The 19,868-nt window shown below is 33.9% G+C and overlaps 2 protein-coding genes and 1 pseudogene across 4 annotated transcripts; all 3 read left to right on the plus strand.

Annotated features, from left to right (window-relative positions):
* The first annotated feature begins 1,010 nt into the window (after positions 1–1,010).
* Positions 1,011–10,229, plus strand: LOC105650909 (ubiquitin-like protein 5). Of its 2 annotated transcripts, none has more exons than XM_089722840.1 (2): positions 1,011–1,363; positions 9,725–9,793. In XM_089722840.1, the coding sequence occupies exon 1, from the start codon at positions 1,132–1,134 to the stop codon at positions 1,351–1,353; it is 222 nt and encodes a 73-aa protein (XP_089578966.1). In that variant the 5' UTR covers positions 1,011–1,131; the 3' UTR covers positions 1,354–1,363; positions 9,725–9,793. The 2 variants fall into 2 exon arrangements, with proteins under 2 accessions (XP_089578966.1, XP_089578965.1); XM_089722839.1 differs by lacking the exon at positions 9,725–9,793 and adding an exon at positions 9,913–10,229 and having other exon boundaries at positions 1,018–1,363.
* On the plus strand, positions 6,934–13,399 carry LOC149495807 (TMV resistance protein N-like; annotated as a pseudogene). The gene is made up of 6 exons (XR_016321378.1): positions 6,934–7,195; positions 7,445–7,554; positions 7,738–8,070; positions 8,389–8,498; positions 11,469–11,999; positions 12,294–13,399. The product of XR_016321378.1 is annotated as a TMV resistance protein N-like (transcript).
* Positions 12,560–16,318, plus strand: LOC110008689 (TMV resistance protein N). Its single transcript, XM_089722379.1, has 3 exons — positions 12,560–13,395; positions 13,498–14,649; positions 14,746–16,318. The coding sequence occupies exons 2-3, from the start codon at positions 13,852–13,854 to the stop codon at positions 15,889–15,891; spliced, it is 1,944 nt and encodes a 647-aa protein (XP_089578505.1). The 5' UTR covers positions 12,560–13,395; positions 13,498–13,851; the 3' UTR covers positions 15,892–16,318.
* Positions 16,319–19,868: the final 3,550 nt, after the last annotated feature.

Here is a 19,868-nt window from a genome sequence, read left to right on the forward strand (position 1 = left end):
ATATATCATCATTTTTTTTAATTGAGATAAACTGGGTGATTTGTTTGGATGGTTCTAAATAATTGAGCTAAATAATTAAAAAATAATATTAATAAAAAAAATATGGTTTCATTTTATGATTATGGTGGCAACTTTGTCTTTTTCATTTAATGAATTATAGAATTTATGAAATTAGATAATATATTTACTAATTCAACTTAAATAAATAAATTTATTTCATTATTATATAATCAAATGAATTCAATAAGATAATATAAATTCTTAAATTTTTTATAGATCTCACATAAATGGCGAAATTGATGTATTTTATGAAAAGATATTGCTACAAAAATTTTATTAGTTCTATCCACAATCACTCAAAATTACTTTTTTTCTACGGATTTGTTTAAAAAGGAAAAATATTTTTGGAGGAAAGAAAATATCTAAAGAAAATATAAAAAATATTTTTCCTTATTTAAAAAGGTGAGGAAAGTATTGAAAAATATATTTTCTTTATGGACTTATAAAATTAGAATCTCTCTAAATTAAAAAAATGATAAATATATTTAATAAATTATATTATTTAAAGTGAAATAAATTTCATATTATTTTTCTTTCTCTATTTATTTTACCCCTTTTTAACAAAATATAAAGGTAATTACATCTATTTAATATTATTATGCTTGCTCCGTTATTAGTTGAATATGCTCTAAAATTACCAAAACTTTTTTGATATCACAAATTTACTATTACCTTTATTTCGTTAATTAAATATTAATTATTTTATCTATTTTATCCTTATTTAAATATTTTCATTAAATTTTATTGCATCTAATTGTAAAAAATTAATTAAAGAATACAATTTAATCAGTCGCAGGAGGTAAAGGAAAAGAGGAAGCAAAGCAAAACAAAAACCCCCTAAACGACAATTTAAAAAAAAAAAAAAAAAAAAAAAAAAAAAAAAAAAAAAAAAACCCTAAACGAACACGTTTTCGAGTCAACTAAGGAATAATCCACACGATAGAAGTCAGTTAAGGAAGGCATATATAAATACAAAGAAAGTCGACAGAGATTATCCAATTCGAGTTTCAATTCAATTAGATCATTCGATTTCGAGGGTTAGGGTTTGGCGTTTCATCTACAGAAGCGAAGATGTTGGAAGTGGTGTTGAACGATCGGTTAGGAAAGAAGGTGAGAGTGAAGTGCAACGAGGACGATACCATCGGCGACCTCAAGAAACTGGTAGCAGCGCAAACGGGTACCAAAGCCGAGAAGATCCGGATCCAGAAATGGTACAACATCTATAAAGATCATATTACCCTCAAGGACTACGAGATTCATGACGGAATGGGCCTCGAACTCTACTACAATTAACTACCAAAAAGTACTACTATTTTACTTGCTTCTCTTTTTCTTTTTTGAAATTTATATTTCCATTTAGAGTTTGTTGGATTAATTTTTTTTTGGACTTCCATCGAAATTTGAGAATTTTGGTAAAATGAAAGGATTTCTTGTGTTAGTGTTAATTCAAATGTACTGCTAGTATATTTTTTATAGAACTTTTCTGTTCAATATGTTTTCTTCTTTATTTTCTCCTTTGATTTGACTTCTTTGTTACTGGGTTTATTTTCTAATTTTATTGGACTATTATTTGCATATGATTTAGGCATATTATCTCAGGAAAAGAAAAATTATATATACACACGCTCGCAAAGGCATGGGAATTGAGTTTCACAATATTGATCTTGTATAAGTTATATTGTTAAGTATGGTTTCCGTTGCACAAAAGAAAAAAAAAATAGAGGGAGTACTTGGAAGAACCCTGTTTACAGGCAGAGTAAAAAATTTGTCTCATATTCTGCTAAAGTCTGAATCCAGTATCATCCTTTTCATTACAAGTTTCATTACTACTTGGCAAACAGTGCTGTTGGGAGGACAAAACTATTAGGCCACCGGCAATAAAATTACGAAAATAATTACGGTAACGGAAAAATAGAAATGGGATACACAGATGTATGTGGTTCACTTTTAACTGTTTAGGGCTACGTGTACGGGACCAACTTCGAATATTTCTTCGACTATTAAAAATAGTAGGCTTACAACTTTCACAAAAACACCCCAATAATCTTCATTATTTCTCTAGACCCTTAGTTTTAAGAACCTTTTCTTAAAACTAACTAATCCTTGAACTTTGCGATTTCAATCGCTGCTTGGTGTGTTTGAAATGAGGCAAATCCTCTGCTATAATAGGAGAGGAAGACGGGAGAGCCGTGTATAACTCAATCACGGCTCTCCGTCTTTGTCAATTTTTTTTTCTCTTTTTTTTTTCTTGTTTATCACGTGTGTGGGTCCCATTGAGTGGGCACCGCCACACCAATAACAAAACACCAGTAACAAACATGTGGATCCCACTTGAGCTCCAACTTCTCTAGATGGACTTTATTCAATCCAAATACTTTAAATTTACCGACGACTTTCAACAGTTTGCCGTCTGCTATCTTGACTACGCCCAGATTGTCTGGTATGTAAGATGAAAAATTTTCTCTCTAGGATGTTGCATGAAGTGTAGCCCCACTATCAATTATCCAACTGGTCTCCTGGGCTGCAATGTTGAGAGCGTCTTCAATGAACAGTTGGAGCTCAGCAATAACATTGGCTTCATCATCACTGCTTTCTTCTTTCTTTGCTTTGCCTTTGATCTTCTCCTGATCACTTTTGAACTTCCGGCAATACCTTTTAACGTGTCCCTTCTTCCCACAATGATGGCACACAATATTGGCAAATCTGTTTGATTTACCCCTGCTCTTATCTCTTGCATTTGAACTTCTAGATTGACTCCTCCCTCTAGGATGGATATTTCTTTTAGCATCTGCTAAAAGAATGTCTGACTGAGATGAAGAAGGATTCTGTGCTTTGCGTCTCATTTCTTCCTTCAGAACAGCATTTTTAACAAATTCCCAGCTAACTCCACTATGTGGTGTAGAGTTTGTTATTGATATCTTCAAAGTCTTCCAAGACTCTGGTAATGAGGCAAGCACCATAAGGCCGAGGATTTTATCATCAAATTTTATGCCCATATTTGACAGCTGGTGAATAGTCGCCTGCATTTCACTCAAGTGATCTGCTACAGAAGTACCTTCTTGGTATTTGAAATTCATCAGTTTCGTCAAATAAAACAATTGGTTGTTGCCGGATTTTGAGGCATATAACTCTTCAAGCTTGTCCCATAATGTTCTAGCATGAGTCTCATTTCAAATGTGGTTGTATACATTATCATTGACAAATTGTCAAATATAGCCGCAAACTTGCTCATGCTCAAAAGCCCATTCTTCATCAGTCTTATCTGCTGGTTTACTTGAACCAAACACGGGCAGATGCATTTTGGTTACCATAACGAGATCTCTTATTTTATTTCTCCATATATGGTAATTTGCGCCATTTAGACTGATCATTTTGCTTGTTCTAGCTTCTATGACTTTTGAGTGAATAGTAACCGTATATGTGAATAATATTAGTATACGAGAATAGTAACTGTACACGCAAATAGTACTATACGTGAATAGTATTTGTATATGTAAATAGTATTATATATAAATAGTACTATTCATCACTAAGTCGATTCTGTAACGTATTTCTGAGCGGATAGCACTAATGGAATCGTTGTAATTTTCTCTTCGTCGTGGTATATTTGTTTTCAAAATATATCCACGGATCTGGTACCGCTATCTGACCGGCTTGACCTACCGAAACCTTAGGCTCTGATACCACTTGTTAGGGCACCGGCAATAAAATTACGAAAATAATTACGGCAGCGGAAAAATAGAAATGGGACACACAGAATTTGAAGTGGTTCACCCTTAACTGTTTAGGGCTACGTCCACGGGACCAACTCCGAATATTTCTTCCACTATTAAAAATAGTAGGCTTACAAAGAGTGTAATACAAAAATAGTAGCATTCAAAAGTGTTTTTCAAAAATAATCCAATAATCTTCACTATTTTTCTAGACCCTTAGTTTTAAGAACCCTTTATTAAAACTAACTAACTCTCTTAACTATGCGATTTCAATCGCTTGTTGGTGTGTTTGAAATAAGGCAAATCCTCTCCTATTTATAGGAGAGGAAGACGGGAGAGCCGTGTATAACTCAGTCACGGCTCTCCATCTTTGCCAATTTTTCTTTCCCTTTTTTCTTTCTTATTTATCACGTGTGTGGGTCCCATTGAGTGGGCACCGCCACACCAATAACAAAACACCAGTAACAAACATGTGGGTCCCACTTGAGTGGGTACCACCACAACACTTGGAGTCTCGCGCAGCACTGTGCCCATGTGGCGCCCCGGGAGCCTACCAACTTGGCGAGACTTTGGCTCCGAGGCAAGCCTTGCCATACCGTACCACACTGGTTTCGCCCTGCCATGGCCCCATCAGGGGAGCGGCCCAGCTCCCGACCAGTTGTGCCCCGCGACACTATACCCGGCCTGCACGCAGACTTTGCATGGGGTAAGGGCCACTAGGGTAGAATTCCAGTTAATCGCTAAGCCACCCCAACCATCGCAGGTTGAAACGCAGCTAGGTACGTTCTTCAATAAGGGCCTAACACAGTCACGGAATTTATCCATGACATCCTCCCCCACTCAAACTTCGGCACGTCCTTATGCCGAGGGAGAACTACTCGCCCTTGGACCGTTCTTGCTTTATGCCTCACTTCGACCCACTTCTCTGGCTCTACTCTGGCCAAGCTTGCTCCTATCCACATGCACCGTGCCTAGGATTGGGCCATTGCTTCGACACCGCTTGGAGTTATGGTGCCTAGGACTTCGCCATTGCTTCGACACTGCTTGGAGTTATGGTGCCTAGGACTTCGCCATTGCTTCGACACCACATGGAGTCAAGACACAGGGCGGTACTTGGACTCGGCAACCCTGGAGTACGTGTTTAGTTGTGTGGATACCGAAACGTGCGGAAAATCGGCTCTGATACCACTTTGTTGTGGTGGTGCCCACTCAATTGGGACCTACATGTTTGTTATTGTGTTTTGTTATTGGTGTAGCGGTGCCTACTCAATGGGACCCACACATGATAAACAAGAAAAAAAAGGGGAAATAAAAGTTGGCAAAGATGGAGAGCTGTGATTGAGTTATACACGGCTCTCCCATCTTCCTTCCCTATAAATAGGAGAGGATTTGCCTCATTTCAAACACACCAACAAACGATTGAAATCGCATAGTTAGAGAGTGAGTTAGTTTTCTTAAAACTAAGGGTCTAGAAAAATAGTAAAGATTATTGGGGTGTTTTTGGGAAACACTTTTGAGTGCCACTATTTTTGTATTACACTCTTTGTAAGCCTACTATTTTTAATAGTGGAAGAAATATTCGGTGGTCTCGTGGACATAGCCCTAAACAGTTAAGGGTGAACCATGTAAAATTCTGTGTGTTCCATTTCTATTTTTTCGCTGCCGTAATTATTTTCGTAATTTTATTGCCGGTGCCCTAACAAGTGGTATTAGAGCCTAAGGTTTCGGTAGGTCAAGCCGGTCAGATAGCGGTACCGGATCCGTGGATATATTTTGAAAATAAATATACCACGACGAAGAGAATATTACGACGAGTCCATTGGTGCTGTCCGCTAGGAAAGATGTTGCAGAATCGACTTATTTACGTATAGTACTATTTACGCATACAGATACTATTCACGTATAGTACTATTTGCGTGTACAGTTACTATTCTCGTATATTGATACTATTCACATATACGGTTACTATTCACTCAAAAGTCATAGAAGCTAGAACGAGCAAAATGATCAGTCTAAATGGCACAAATTACCATATATGGAGAAATAAAATGAGAGATCTCCTTATGGTAATCAAAATGCATCTGCCGGTGTTTGGTTCAAGTGAATGGGCTTTCGAGCATGAGCAAGTTTGCGACTATATTTGACAATTTGTCAATGATAATGTATACAACCACATTTGCAACGAGACTCATGCTAGAACATTATGGGACAAGCTTGAAGAGTTATATGTCTCAAAATCCGATAACAACCAATTGTTTTATTTGACGAAGCGGATGAATTTCAAATACCAAGAAGGTACTTCTGTAGCAGATCACTTGAGTGAAATGCAGGCGACTATTCACCAGCTATCAAATATGGGCATAAAATTTGATGATAAAATTCTCAGCTTATGGTGCTTGCCTCCTTACCAGAGTCTTGGGAGACTTTGAAGATATCAATAATAAACTCTGCACCATATAGTGGAGTTAATTGAAAATTTGTTAAAAATGCTGTTCTGAATGAAGAAATGAGACGCAAAGCACAAAATCCTTCTTTATCTCAGTCAGACATTCTTATAGCAGATGCTAAAAGAAATAATCATCCCAGATGAAGGAGTCAATCTAGAAGTTCAAATGCAAGAGATAAGTGTTAAAGTTACAGCTACAGCTCCATTGAAGCTAAAATTGATGCAAGTGTTGTTGACAGTTTTTGGATAAATTTTGTTAAAGTCATTTAGATTTTTTTGTACTTTGTTGAAGTCAAGATGTAGTTGAACTACCTTGCTTTTAGGTAGGTTGGTGAACAACCTTCTTTGACTTATATAAGTTTGGTGAATAAACTTCCTTGACTTATAGAAGTTTGGTGAACAAACTTCTTTGACTTATGGAAGGTTGGTGAACAAACTTTAGAATAACTCTAGTATAAATATTTACATTATATTGTAATGGAATTAATGAGATGTGAATATTTGTTTCTCCACACTTACAAAATCTGCAGATTTTCCTTCTCTGCAAAATTTTTCCTTCTCTTTCTTATTTTTCTGCTCTTCTAAACCAACAAGTGGTATCAGAGCAACCTTGATCTCAAAGGGCTGTGTGTGTGTGTTTGAGTGAAAATCATAGAGAAAGACACCAAATAAACCAGAATTTGTGAAGTTTTCTGTTTATTTGCTTTTCCTCAAATGGCTTCTAGCACTATGTCTCTTTCACCGCCTCATTTTAATGGGGAAAACTACCATGTTTGGGCTGTGAAGATGAGAGCTTATTTCAAAGGGCTTAGATTATGGCAGTATGTGGAGGAAAACAGAGTACCTCCACCTCTTAATCAAAATCCAACCCTTCATCAAATTAGACAACATGAAGAAGAGGTTGCTAAGGCTTCAAAAGCTCTGTCCTATATCCATGCAGCTGTTGCAGATCCTATCTTCACCAAGATTATGACATGTGAGATAGCACATGAAGCTTAGGAGAAGTTAAAAATTGAGTATCATGGATTTGAAAAAACTAGACAGGTGCAGGTATTTAATTTAAGAAAATAATTTGAAATGTTGAAAATGAAGGATAATGAAAAGGTGACAGATTACGTTGATAGAGTTATGAAAATTGTAAACCAAATTCGATTGTTGGGAGAAGAGTTAGAAGAAAAGAGAATTGTGGAGAAAGTTATGGTGACTCTCCCTGAAAAATTTGAAGCCAAGATTTCTTCTCTTGAAGATACTTGGGACATGTCACAAATATCATTGAATGTGCTTTCAAATGCTCTAAAAGATGTAGAACAAAAAAAAGCCTATAGGGAAGAAGAAGTGACTCAACAACCAAAAATGAAGAAGAATTTCAGAAAAAATTGGAGGAAGGATAGATTTCCACCTTGTCCACATTGCAAAAAAACAAATCATATTGAGAACTACTGCTGGTTCAGACCTGGAGCTCAATGTAAGGTTTGTAAGCAATTTGGTCACACTGAAAAAGTTTGTTTTACAAACCAGAATCAACAAAAACAAGCCCATCATGCACAAGTTACCGAAAATTCTGAAAAGTATGAAGAACAACTATTTGCTGCAAAAGAAATCGAAAAATGTGATGTCTCAATTGAAGCTAAAAAAGCATGGCTTGTTGATAGTGGCTGCACTAACCACATGACACCAAACTTGGTGAATTTCGATAGCTTGGATATAAACTATTCTTCAAAAGTCAGACTTGGAGATGGGAGGCTTATTGATGTCAAAGGCAAAGGAGCTGTGATTGTACAAACTCCTTCAGGTACAAATCTTGTTTCCGATGTTCTTTATGTACTTGAGCTAAATCAAAGCTTATTTTCGGTTGGTCAATTGCTGGATAAGAATTATAGTTTGCTATTTAAAGATAAAACTTGTGAAATAAGTGATTCTTCTGGCTCAAAGTTATTTGCAATCAAAATGAAATGGAGAAGCTTTCCTCTACATTTAAGAAACTTCGAAGAAGAATCTTGCTCGAGTCATAAAGAAGAATCTGATTTGTGGCATAAGAGACTTGGTCACACTAATTTCAATTCATTAAAATTACTACAATCCAAGAAGTTAGTTGCTGATTTGCCATCAGTAGTTGAAAACAACAATGAATCCAAAGCCTACAGAATTTTGAATCCTGTTACTAAACAGGTATATGTCGGCAAGAATGTCAAATTCGATGAGATATGCGAATGGGATTGGAGTAAAATGGAGCCAAGAAATTCTAAATCAGTTCTTGAACAAGATAATTTTCAGCAAAAGTAAGAACTTCCAATTGATAATGAAGAAGAATCAGATGAAGAATATTATGCAATTAGAGGAACAAGATCCCTAGAAGAAATTTACAATAGATGTAATGTTGTCTCACTTGAACCAACTCAAATGGATGAAGCCTTAAAATTGCCTGAGTGGAGAGCTGCCATGGAGGAGGAGTTGAAGATGATTATGAATTTTCATCAAGAGAATCTAACTAAAATAATTTGTGACAACAAATCAGCTGTTGCTATGGTTAAAAATCCAATCTTGCATAGAAAAACAAAGCATACAAAAATCAAGTACCATGCAATGCGTGAAGCTGAAAAGGAAAATAAAATTCAGATTGTTCATTGCAGTTATGAAGGTCAAACAGCAGATGTTTTCATCAAGGCATTGCAAAAACCAAGATTTGAATTTCTTAGGAATAGACTTGGTGTTTGTCTCAACTCTTGCATCAAGGAGGAGTGTTAAAGTTACAGCTACAGCTCCATTGAAGCTAAAATTGATGCAAATGTTGTTGACAGTTTTTGGAGAAATTTTATTAAAGTCATTTAGATTTTTTTTACTTTGTTGAAGTCAAGAAGTAGTTGAACTACCTTGCTTTTAGGTAGATTTGGTGAACAAACTTCCTTGACTTATAGAAGTTTGGTAAACAAACTTCTTTAATTTATGGAAGTTTGGTGAACAAACTTTAGAATAACTCTAGTATAAATATTTACATTATGCTGTAATGGAATTAATGAGATGTGAATATTTGTTTCTCCACACTTACAAAATCTGCAGATTTTCCTTCTTTGCAGAATTTTTCCTTCTCTTTCTTATTTTTCTGCTCTTCTAAACCAACAATAAGAGCAGGGGTAAATCAAACAGATTTGCCAATATTGTGTGCCATCATTGTGGGAAGAAGGGGCACATTAAAAGGTATTGCCGGAAGTTCAAAAGTGATCAGGAGAAGATCAAAGGCAAAGCAAAGAAAGAAGAAAGCAGTCGTGTCGATATGTATAATGTGTCTTCAACCTTATGGGTTATTTTAGATTGTCATTTCATGTCTTGTGTCAAATAGTTTGATTGTGTAAGTATTCAGGCATTGCCTTTCATAATTTCATTCACACATACCATTGCATACTGTGTTGGGGTTGAAAACATTTTCTGTAGCCTCCTAACCTTCATTCAAAGTTCGGTTTTCTTTTGAAAATGGAGTTCTATATTACATATTTCCATTCTCTTTCAGGAAGCTTTTGAAAGAGAATCTTTTGGAAGGAAAAAAAAAACCTGCTTCACGACTATAAACTTCAATGTACTGTAGTTGCAAATTTTTTTTTTTTTTGGTTGCTGTTTGCCCACCTTTTATGAATTGATTACTTATTAAATGAAGGAAAATGAAGAAGAAATTTATGATGCTTTTTGCTGTTCATCCAGGTAATCAAATAATCTGGAATTCATCATGTTCATGGAGGAGAAGTCTGCTGCATGCTAGTAATTTCTTACTGTCTGTAGTAAACAGTGATACAATGATATGTCATTGATGCTTATATATGCTTAATGAAACATGTGAAGCCTGCATGTTCTGAACTGCTGTGGCTTATAATGAATTATTGAATGTGGTTTCTTGTGGTATGTATTGAGTGATTTTTGAATTGGCTGTGACTGAAACTCCATGTGTTGGAAACAGTCTCTTATGTATTTTACTTGTCCAGATAAAAGTCTGATATAATTAAGAAAGCTGTTCACGCTCATTTCCTTTCTTTAATCAGTCGATAGATGCTAGTAGTAATCCTTGCCCATAATTTTTGTGTTCTTTTTTCTTTTTGCTAAAAAGAAATAAATAAATGCTAATACCCATCTTTATGTCTATTGATGCAAAGAAGATTTAACATTATGAGTGAGAGTTGTCATTTAGTATGCGTGGCCGCTGTACGCAGGGCTAGAGTTTGGTTGGCTGTTTGTCTCTTTATTTTTATGGCTTTTGATCTCGATAAAGCTACTCAAAGTAAATTGGCAAGAGGTTACAGGACTAGTACCGTATCACTAAATAAAAATCGGTGTTAGACCTCAACATGGAAGTATATCTAGATAAATGCCTACTGCTTATAATGTTCTTTTACTGAGAGTTCAACAAAGTAGTGCTCTCGTTTGATTCGGGTACAGGGTCAATACAGGATAGATATGCAAAATGATTTTATTGAATGATATTCAGATATGTAAGCAGTCATGGGCACCATTGATATTGTGTAATGGACAAACTGTTCTTTTCTTTCCCACGAATAATCTAATGTTTGATATGATTTAATACCTGGAAGTTTTTGGCGCGCGCACACGCATACGAAAGATTTAATTCTGAATTGAGTTGAACTGAATTGAATTATTACACAGGAGTTGTTATAAGTATCTTGTGAACTATAGTTGAATGCCTACACATTGTGAGGGTAATCCAATTATCATATTTGGATATCAAATTAACATTCAAAGTAAACTGAACATTTTCCTTTTTTAATTGCAAGTTTATTTGGAGGTGTGATGGTCAGTTTGAAATTGTTGTGGATCTGAATTTAAGTTAAATCATAATTAGATGAACTTTTTGTTGCTGAGAATACTCTAGCAAACTCTATTGGCTTTCCTGTTACAGTAATATTTTCATGCTTAGAAGCATGGTTACATCTTCAGTGTGCATCTCCACTTACGAGGACACTCGCTAACAAATCATTAAAAAAAATCCAGGATTTTGAAGAATTTATTAAAATAATCCTTAATATCTTATTTTAGAAAAGAGAAAAATAATTATTCAAATAAACGTTAAAGCCAACTTCTCCACATTGATTAACCACTCAACCAACTCACCTTCAAATCCACAATTAATAGAGCAGTTATTAGATAAAGAGAAGGGGAAAAGTTTATCTAGAGCTTACCTTCGTGAACGACAGATAACAATAATGCATGGCAATTCAAGAATACATAGTTGATAAATTCTAGTAAAGAAGCCCACAACATAGTCCAAAAAAAGAGGAAAATTCTCTCATGGCTCTTGCTTCTGCAGCTGTGGCTCCTTCCGCACAACAATGGAAATCGGATGTGTTCCTTGGTTTCAGTGGTGAAGACACTCGAAGTAATTTTGCTAGCCATCTGCATAGAGAGTTGTGTCGAAAAGAGATCATTACCTTCAAGAACGATAGAGAGCTTCAAAAAGGAGTTCCCATCCCTCACCAGCTCCCTAAAGCAATACATGACTCAAGAATCTTGGTCAGTTATTTTTCGAAAAATTATGCGGACTCCAAACGGTGTTTGAATGAACTTATACAAGTTTTTGAATGCAAGAAAGCTGGGAGGCAGACTGTTCTGCCCATTTTCTATGATGTGAGTCCACGTGATGTTCGAAAACAGGCTGGTAAATTTGGAGAACCCTTCACTGAGTATGAAAAACTTTTCAAAGACAACATTAAGAGGGTTCGACGATGGAGAATTGCATCGACAGAGGTGGCCAATCTCTCTGGACGGTATCTAAATGGCAGGTTAGAACAACTTCATTCTTCATTTTAATTTTTAGATTCTTGTTTTGTTTTACTGTTCTTTGGTTTTGATTAAGTTAGATTATATATAATTCTATGGACAGATTTTACTGCAAAAGAAGTCCTCAATGATATGAATAAAATCTACAATTATTCTTAGGGAAGACGGAGAAGAAATGACAGATCTGGAATTATTTTTTCTTATTGATCTGAACATATTTTTAGAAAAACTAATTTAAAACCCATTTATTTTTTATTTGTTTTCTCATTGAACATATAACAACTCTGCCATTACAGGGATGAGTCAGAGTTTATTCAAGATATTGTTGAACACATACTTGGCCAATTGAGAAGATCAAGTCAAAGCATTGCCAAGGATTTTGTGGGAATGGAGTGCAGGTTGCGGATAATATATGATTATTTGGACTTAGGACAACTGATTAAAGTTCGAATTATAGGGATATGTGGGATGGGCGGAATAGGTAAAACGACTATTGCTAGTGTTGTTTACAAGGAATTGTACTGTCATTTTTAAGGCAGTTTTTTCCTTGACAATGTTAGAGAGTCTTCTGGGAAATATGGCATTGTTTCTTTACAGAAAAAACTTCTATCTGCAACATTGACGGATAAAGACATTCAAGTAAATGATGTTTATAGAGGAACCGATGAGATGAGAAATGGATTCCGTCGTAAAAAGGCTTTGTTCATTCTTGATGATGTTGATCAGCTAGAGCAATTAGAGTTATTGATTGGAAAAAGGTATGAACAATGGTTTGGTGTTGGAAGTAGAATCATCATAACAAGGGATGAACATCTGTTGAAACAATACGGAGCAGATGAAATATAAAGGGTTGAGGAGTTAAAAAATCAGGATCCTTTCAAACTCTTTTGCTCAAAAGCCTTCAAGAATAATGATCACATGGAAGATTATGTGGAGCTTTCTAACGAGTTTGTAAAATATGCCAATGGACTCCCTTTAGCTCTTGAGGTTTTAGGTTATTCTTTGTCTAGTAAATCTACGAAGGAGTGGATCAGTGCATTGGATAGACTCAAAGGACTTCCTAATGAAAAAATTATATGCAAACTTCAATTAAGCTATGATGGGCTTAATAAAAAATCACAAGAAATTTTCCTTCATATTGCATGTTTCTTCAATGGAATGGAGAAAGATAATTTGGTAAAAGTACTAGAAAGTTGTAGATTCTTTCCAGATATTGGAATAGGGGAACTCGTTGATAAATCTCTCATAACAATTCGCAAATTGGATATGTTTAGGATGCATCATTTGCTTCAAGAAATGGGAAAAGAAGTTGTTTGTAGAGAATCTCGTGAAGACCCAGCGCTATTTAGTAGGTTATGGCTTGAGAAGGATGCCTATTACATTTAAGCAAAGAATATGGTAAGCAATACTTGTAGTTACAGATTACAATCCATTCAGTAACTGAACAATTTAAGGTTTGTTTCTTATTGTTTATTATTCTTGTATACCTTCAATTATCAGGAAATAAAACAAGTTAAGGATACAGTCCTGCATTCATGGAAACAAAGGGAACACTTGAGTGCTAAAGTCTTTACAAAGTGAAAGAGCTAAGATTGCTCATACTCCGAGATGTACACACCTCTCAGGACATTGAATATCTTTCCAATAAATTAATGTATTTGGAATGGTATAAATATCCTTGGAATCTTTTCCACCAAATTTTCAGCCAGATGAACTTGTCCAACTCCACATGCAATGCAGCTGCATGGAACAACTATGGAAGAGATTAATAAAAGTATGTGCTTCTTGATTGAACTTTCGATCAGTGTTATTAAATAATGTGTTCTTTTGTACATCTCGTTACAGCCCATTGAGATGCTGAAAGTCATCGATCTTAGTTACTCTGAAAGCTTAATCAAGACCCCAGACTTTCATGAGGTCCCAAATCCGAAGGAGTTGAATCTTAAAGGATGTAAGAGTCTGCGTGAAGTTCACGAATCTATCGGAGTTCTAAAAATGCTTGTTTTTCTGAATATGGAGAAATGCAGAAACCTGGTGACTCTTCCAAATAGCCTTTGTGACTTGAAGTCCCTTAAGACTTTTATGTTATTTGGCTGTTCAAAACTAAAGAAAATGCCAGACAGGTTGTGGGATATGACTTGTTTGGTAGAGTTAGATGCAGTTGGAATTGGTATACAAGAACTGGAATTAGCTGAGAAAGGGGCTTTCCTTCTCCCATCATGGTTGATGCCAAAGGAAAAACTACAGATTTCAAATCCTATGGCCATTGTGTTTCCTTCTTTGTCAGCTGTACCCTCTTTGAAAAAACTAAATCTAAGTTACTGCAATCTTGGTGATGGAGCAATTCCCAGTGACCTCAGAGGCTTCCCCTTGCTGGAATTTCTCGATCTAAGTGGAAATAATTTTATAAGCCTACCTTCAAGCATCAGTCGTCTTTCTCGACTTAGTCATCTACCTGAAAAACACAATCTAAAGAATTTTCGGATGGATTCCACAAATTGCTCCAAATTAAATGATTATAAACAGAATACCAATGTGGTATTATTTAGATGGCTGAAAAGTTGCATGCTTCCTTTTCTTAAAATCCGTCGGCTGCTTAGGATAGAAGAAATGTGCCAAAGCAAGGATCAGTTTGGAAAAATTTGCCATAAGGTCTCTCCCTAATCATTCTTTTCTTTCCTTTTTATCCCAGTAAATATTTGTGTGTTAAGTGCTAACTTATTATTATGGGTAATAAATTTGATGCAGAAAGGCATTGAAGTAGCAAACATAAATTGGCTCCCTCAATTTTCTGTGCGTTTACCTGGAACTAAAATTCCTGAATGGTTCAACTATCAGAGTGTCTATAGTAAGAAACGCCTATCTTCATGTGAAAAGTGGCTGAACATTGCAGGTTTTATTGTTTGTGTTAGGATTAATAGTCTCCTACGGTATCCTCTCCCTCTACCTTCTTGTGAATTTAAAGTGTATGCTAAAACAGGGTTTGTATGGAGCACCTCATATCGTCTCGGGTTCTCTAGAGATGTATTTCTTAAATCAGACTATCTTTACTTCTTCTTTGTTGCCAATCGCATGATAGATCTTTATGAAGAACAAAGTCCGACTGAGATGGAAGTCACTTTCAGCAGATACCGATGCAAAAATTTTGGGATGTGCATTGTACGTGAGAACGAAATACGGGGATTAATTCAGTCAATTCTGACAGTTGAAGAAATGAGTATGGAGTCGCAATACAGTTTATTCCAGTCAACTCCAGAACAAGCAATAAGTATGGAGTCGCAATACAATTCATTCCGGTCAGCTCTAGATCAAGCAACAAATATTAAGTCATCATACAAGTTATTTCTGTCAGCTCTAGAAGAAGTAATAATCATCCAGTTAGCTCTAAAAGAGGTAATAAGAATGCGGTCAGCTCTGAAAGAAGCAATAAATATGGAGTCCCAGCACAATTCGTTCCGGTCAGCTGTAGAAGAATTAATAAGAATGCGATCAGCTGTAGAAGAATCAGTAAGCATGGAGTCACCATGCAATTTATTCTTGTCAGCTCTAGAAGAAGAAATAAGTATGGAGTTGCAAAACAAATATAATTTTTTCCAGTCAGCTCGATCAGCCCTAGAAGAAGCAATAAGTATGGAGGCCCAATATGATTCATTCCGGTCAGCTCTAAAAGAAGTAATAAGTGTAGAGTTGCAATACAGGTACAGAAGGTACGAAGGTATTCGAGCAAAGGAATTCTGGTGGTCATTCTGGAATGAAGTGAAGAGATTTAATCGATTCATGACATTTGAGGTGAAGGAATTTAATCAAGCAAAGATTGTAGAAGATGACACATCATTCTGGCTAAATATTGCAAAACAGTTACGCAGGCTCCTCGGTCATTTTGGTCAAAGCTGATGAAGGAATTTAAAAAGTCCACGGAAGAGTTGTATTCATAATTAGATTAATTAAATAAATATTTTTCGGGCAAACTAATGAATTTTCATACGATTTTTTTTTTTTTAAATCTGCTTCGTTCAATCAAGTTGTTGCTATCAAGGGATTGGCAGGTGAAGTTCCTGCACTGTTTCAGGGAAGCTAACAAGGTTGCGGACTCTCTAGCCAACATGGCTGTCATGGCGCCCTCTTCCAGGATGGTTTTTGTTGATCCGCCGCTGCTGGTCTTGGATCATCTTCGTTGGGACAGGTATGGAACTTCTTGGCCTAGACTCATCTCTGGCTGAGTTAGTTTTTTAGTTTTTCTTTTGGGGTTTTGTCCCTTATTTTCATAGGAGGAAAACTTCTATATGAATTTTATATTGATTTTTTCAAGAGTTAATAATTTTTTGAGGATGAATTACTAATTACATTTGAATTGAATATTACGGCTCCGTTTGTTGCCGTAAAGTAGGAAAATATTTTTCACAATTTTCCGTTGTTTGGAGTGTTGAGAATAAGTCAACGGAAAATATTTTTCTAGTCAAAGAAAAATTAAATCATTTTTTAAGTAAAATAATCATTCTCAAGAGGATAAAACATTCGTCGGATATTAGCAAATCTTATAAATCCATGTTTTTTAATTTATTAATCATCATAGCTACTACCACTAGTCACCATTTATCATCAATTACAGGCAGCTTTCATAATTTATATATATGCAGTCTTTTCCTATTTAACAATAAAATTTTTAAATTGTAAAATTTCTATTATTATTAAATATTTTTTTATGATTTTATGAGATAAAAGACTTTAATATTTTTAACTAATTTTCAATATTACAACTAAACAATGGAAAATAAGTCATTTGGAAAATATTTTTGAAGAAAAATGTTTTCCATGAAAATATTTTTTATCAAGTTATTTTTCTACAAATTATTTTATGGAAAGAAACAGAATCTAAAATATAAAAATAAAATTTTGCTTACTTTTGTTTCAATTACATTTTTCAATAAATATAGTAATTTAATCAACTATATTTAACGATTTTATGAATAAAATAGTATATTTAATTTAATTAACTACATTTATCGAGTTATCGTTTAATAGTGCCATCGCTACGTCATTTGTCAAAAAGTTATTTTGAATTCTCAGCTATATTTGGTACGGTATATTCAACCACGAAATGGAATGAAAATTACATTATATGTGTATCGTTTCGCTAGATTTTTTTTTTAATCATGCAATGTAATTAAAATTTTATATGTAAAGCCCATTACATTTCTCAAAACTTATAACCATTCTCAACCACCATTGCAGCCATTATTCCACCACCATAACTACTGCAATACCGCTGCATTATTATTAATTATTTTTATTATTATTATAGGAATATAAAGAATGAAATGAATAATTATTAAAACGATTAAAATACATAATTTTATATTGTAATGTAATTTATTCAACGAAAATATATAAAAAGGTGTAAAAATAATAATTTTCAAAGACTTTAACTTTTATTTTGTCACATTACATTTTTTTCGACTTTTTTTTGTTTAATTTTTTAGTCCAAACAGTTTTTAGTTTATAAGTTTAAATAATCTTTAATAGCTTGATACAATCAACAACTTTTGATTCAAACATTTACCTTTTACTAATAATGATGTGGTAATGGTGGTGGTTGTGGTAGTAGAGTTGTAGTTGTGGTGGTTGTGAAGGTGGAGTGGTGGTGGTGGTGGTGTGCTAATGCATATTTGTGAACAAATATAAAAATTAAATGATTAAAGCTTTTCAATTACATTACTCAACATAATAATGCAATTTTAATTTCATTCTGCTCCATTATATTTTTTATTAGATTACATCTTTGATTGCATTACATCAAACCAAGACTATATTTGGTATGATGTAACTAACCATGTAATGGAATGTGAATTACATTAAATAGTTAATTACATTATTTGGTTAGACTTTTTTAACTTTGTAATATAATTGAGATTACATATGTAATCTTCATTATTTAAATTGATGAATATTCGTTACATTAAAAAATCTATATGGAAAGCCCACTACATTCCTCAAAGACTATACCTATTCTTAATCACCACCACCATTATCACCACCACCAACCCATTATTACCACTGCAAGCACTACCACAACCACTATAACCACTGCTCCACCACTATATCACCGCCACCATAATCACCACTGCAACCACCACCACCACTACCACCACCACCTCAACCACTACTCAACCACCACCATCACCACCACTACCACATCTTTATTAATTATCTTTTTATTGTTATAGGAATAGAAAGAGGTGAATGGAAAATCACTAAAAATATCAAAATACCATAATTTTATGTTGTAATTTAATTTATTTAATAAAAATATATAAAATTGTGTAAAAAAATTAATTGTCAATGACTTTAACTTTTATTTTGTTACATCATTTTTTTTTGGCCTATTTTTTTAAAAATTTTTCAGTCTAAATAGTCCTTAATAGCTTGATATAATTAATAACTTTTGATTTAATTTTTTATTATTAATAATTGAAGAGCGCCCTTCCACACAGTTCATCTGCAGTTTAAATGGACTTAAAGAAGCTAATATAAACATTTTTTCCAAGTTGGCGTAAATTTATATACTTCGCGCTTCTACCTGCGATTAATTATACTCTCTTATTTGCTAGCACGAAAAGGTGCACAATGATATAAAAAAGTGCACTTCAAATACATAAACGAGTCTTCACAAAGTTAAGGATGTCGTAGGATTTTTTTTTAAAAGTTTAAGGGGCAATTTATGCTTTTGTTCGTAAACATAGTAACAAAATCTCAATTACATTCTATTCCATTACATTACATTTTTTATTGCATTACATCTTTGATTACATTACATTGCTTTACATCAAACCAAACATAGCCTTAGGATATTGAAAAATACTAATTAATTTAATTAAACACAATTAATATATTGAATTGAATTACATACATAAAAAATTTATAGTAGATTGAATTACTTACATTCGGGACTTTTACTTCATCAAATTAGAGAATTATTCTTAATTAGATTACTCACATAAGTATTGTATTTTTAGTCATATTACTTATTATAGCTATTATTTGATTTAAAGAAATCAACAATTTTTATTTTAAATTCATATAGTACTACGATGTAATGTTTTAAATCTGTAGTAGTATATGTGAATTTATACTTGTTCTGAAAAAAATAGCTAATTCTTTAATTAATCTAATTATAATTACAAAAGATTTTAGTTGATTAAACTCATAACATTATAAAGTGTTAATTTTTTTTTGATCAGCGAAATTAATTTATTTTATTATATAATAAAATATGTCAGGAAAAACTTAACTTATCTAAGTAATCTAACCTCAGCCAACAGGTTCCCCCGAGCGTAACCTAAACAAATTAAGTGAAAAAATCTGATAAAAATTCTTCAGTAGAATAAAACTAGAAGGGACATCCATCAGATCTCTTCTTGAGATAAGAAAAAAGGAAAAAAAAAAGAAAAAAAAAAAACATAACTATGCTATTACATAAATAAACCAAACTTTAAAGCCATGCTAAAAAAAGGTTCTGCAGCATACATTTCCTTCTTAGCTAAACAGTCTGCAAAATAATTACAATCTTTGTTGACAAAATTAAAATCAACCTGAACTAAAGAACATAGCAAGGAATCAAATTTGTTAAAACGATCCCACCATTGCCATGACCGCTTATCTTTTTATGAGACTAAAAAAACGACATTTCTAGGATATGATTCAACAATGAGATGCATAGAAGAATTATCACAATGACTAAACAACTCAACAGCTTTAAAAATTTCTAATAATTCATCTTCATTAGAATCTAAGATTCCTACCGATTAATAAAAAACATATATAATTGAACCAAGAGAGTTTCTTAAAACACCGTCAATACCAGTTGGCCATGG

The sequence above is a fragment of the Jatropha curcas genome, chromosome 6, assembly GCF_041381405.1.
Source record: "Jatropha curcas cultivar XTBG-Jc1 chromosome 6, XTBG_Jcur_1.0, whole genome shotgun sequence".
In the NCBI taxonomy this organism is placed as follows: domain Eukaryota; kingdom Viridiplantae; phylum Streptophyta; class Magnoliopsida; order Malpighiales; family Euphorbiaceae; genus Jatropha; species Jatropha curcas.

What these genes read in the sequence shown, in the direction of transcription:
- LOC110008689 (XM_089722379.1), top strand. Translation starts at nt 13,852, where the DNA reads ATGCTGAAAGTCATCGATCTTAGTTACTCTGAAAGCTTAATCAAGACC. An exon ending in TTGGAAAAATTTGCCATAAG is followed by an intron (nt 14,650 to 14,745) that starts GTCTCTCCCTAA and finishes AATTTGATGCAG; the next exon opens with AAAGGCATTGAAGTAGCAAA.
- LOC105650909 (XM_089722840.1), top strand. Translation starts at nt 1,132, where the DNA reads ATGTTGGAAGTGGTGTTGAACGATCGGTTAGGAAAGAAGGTGAGAGTG.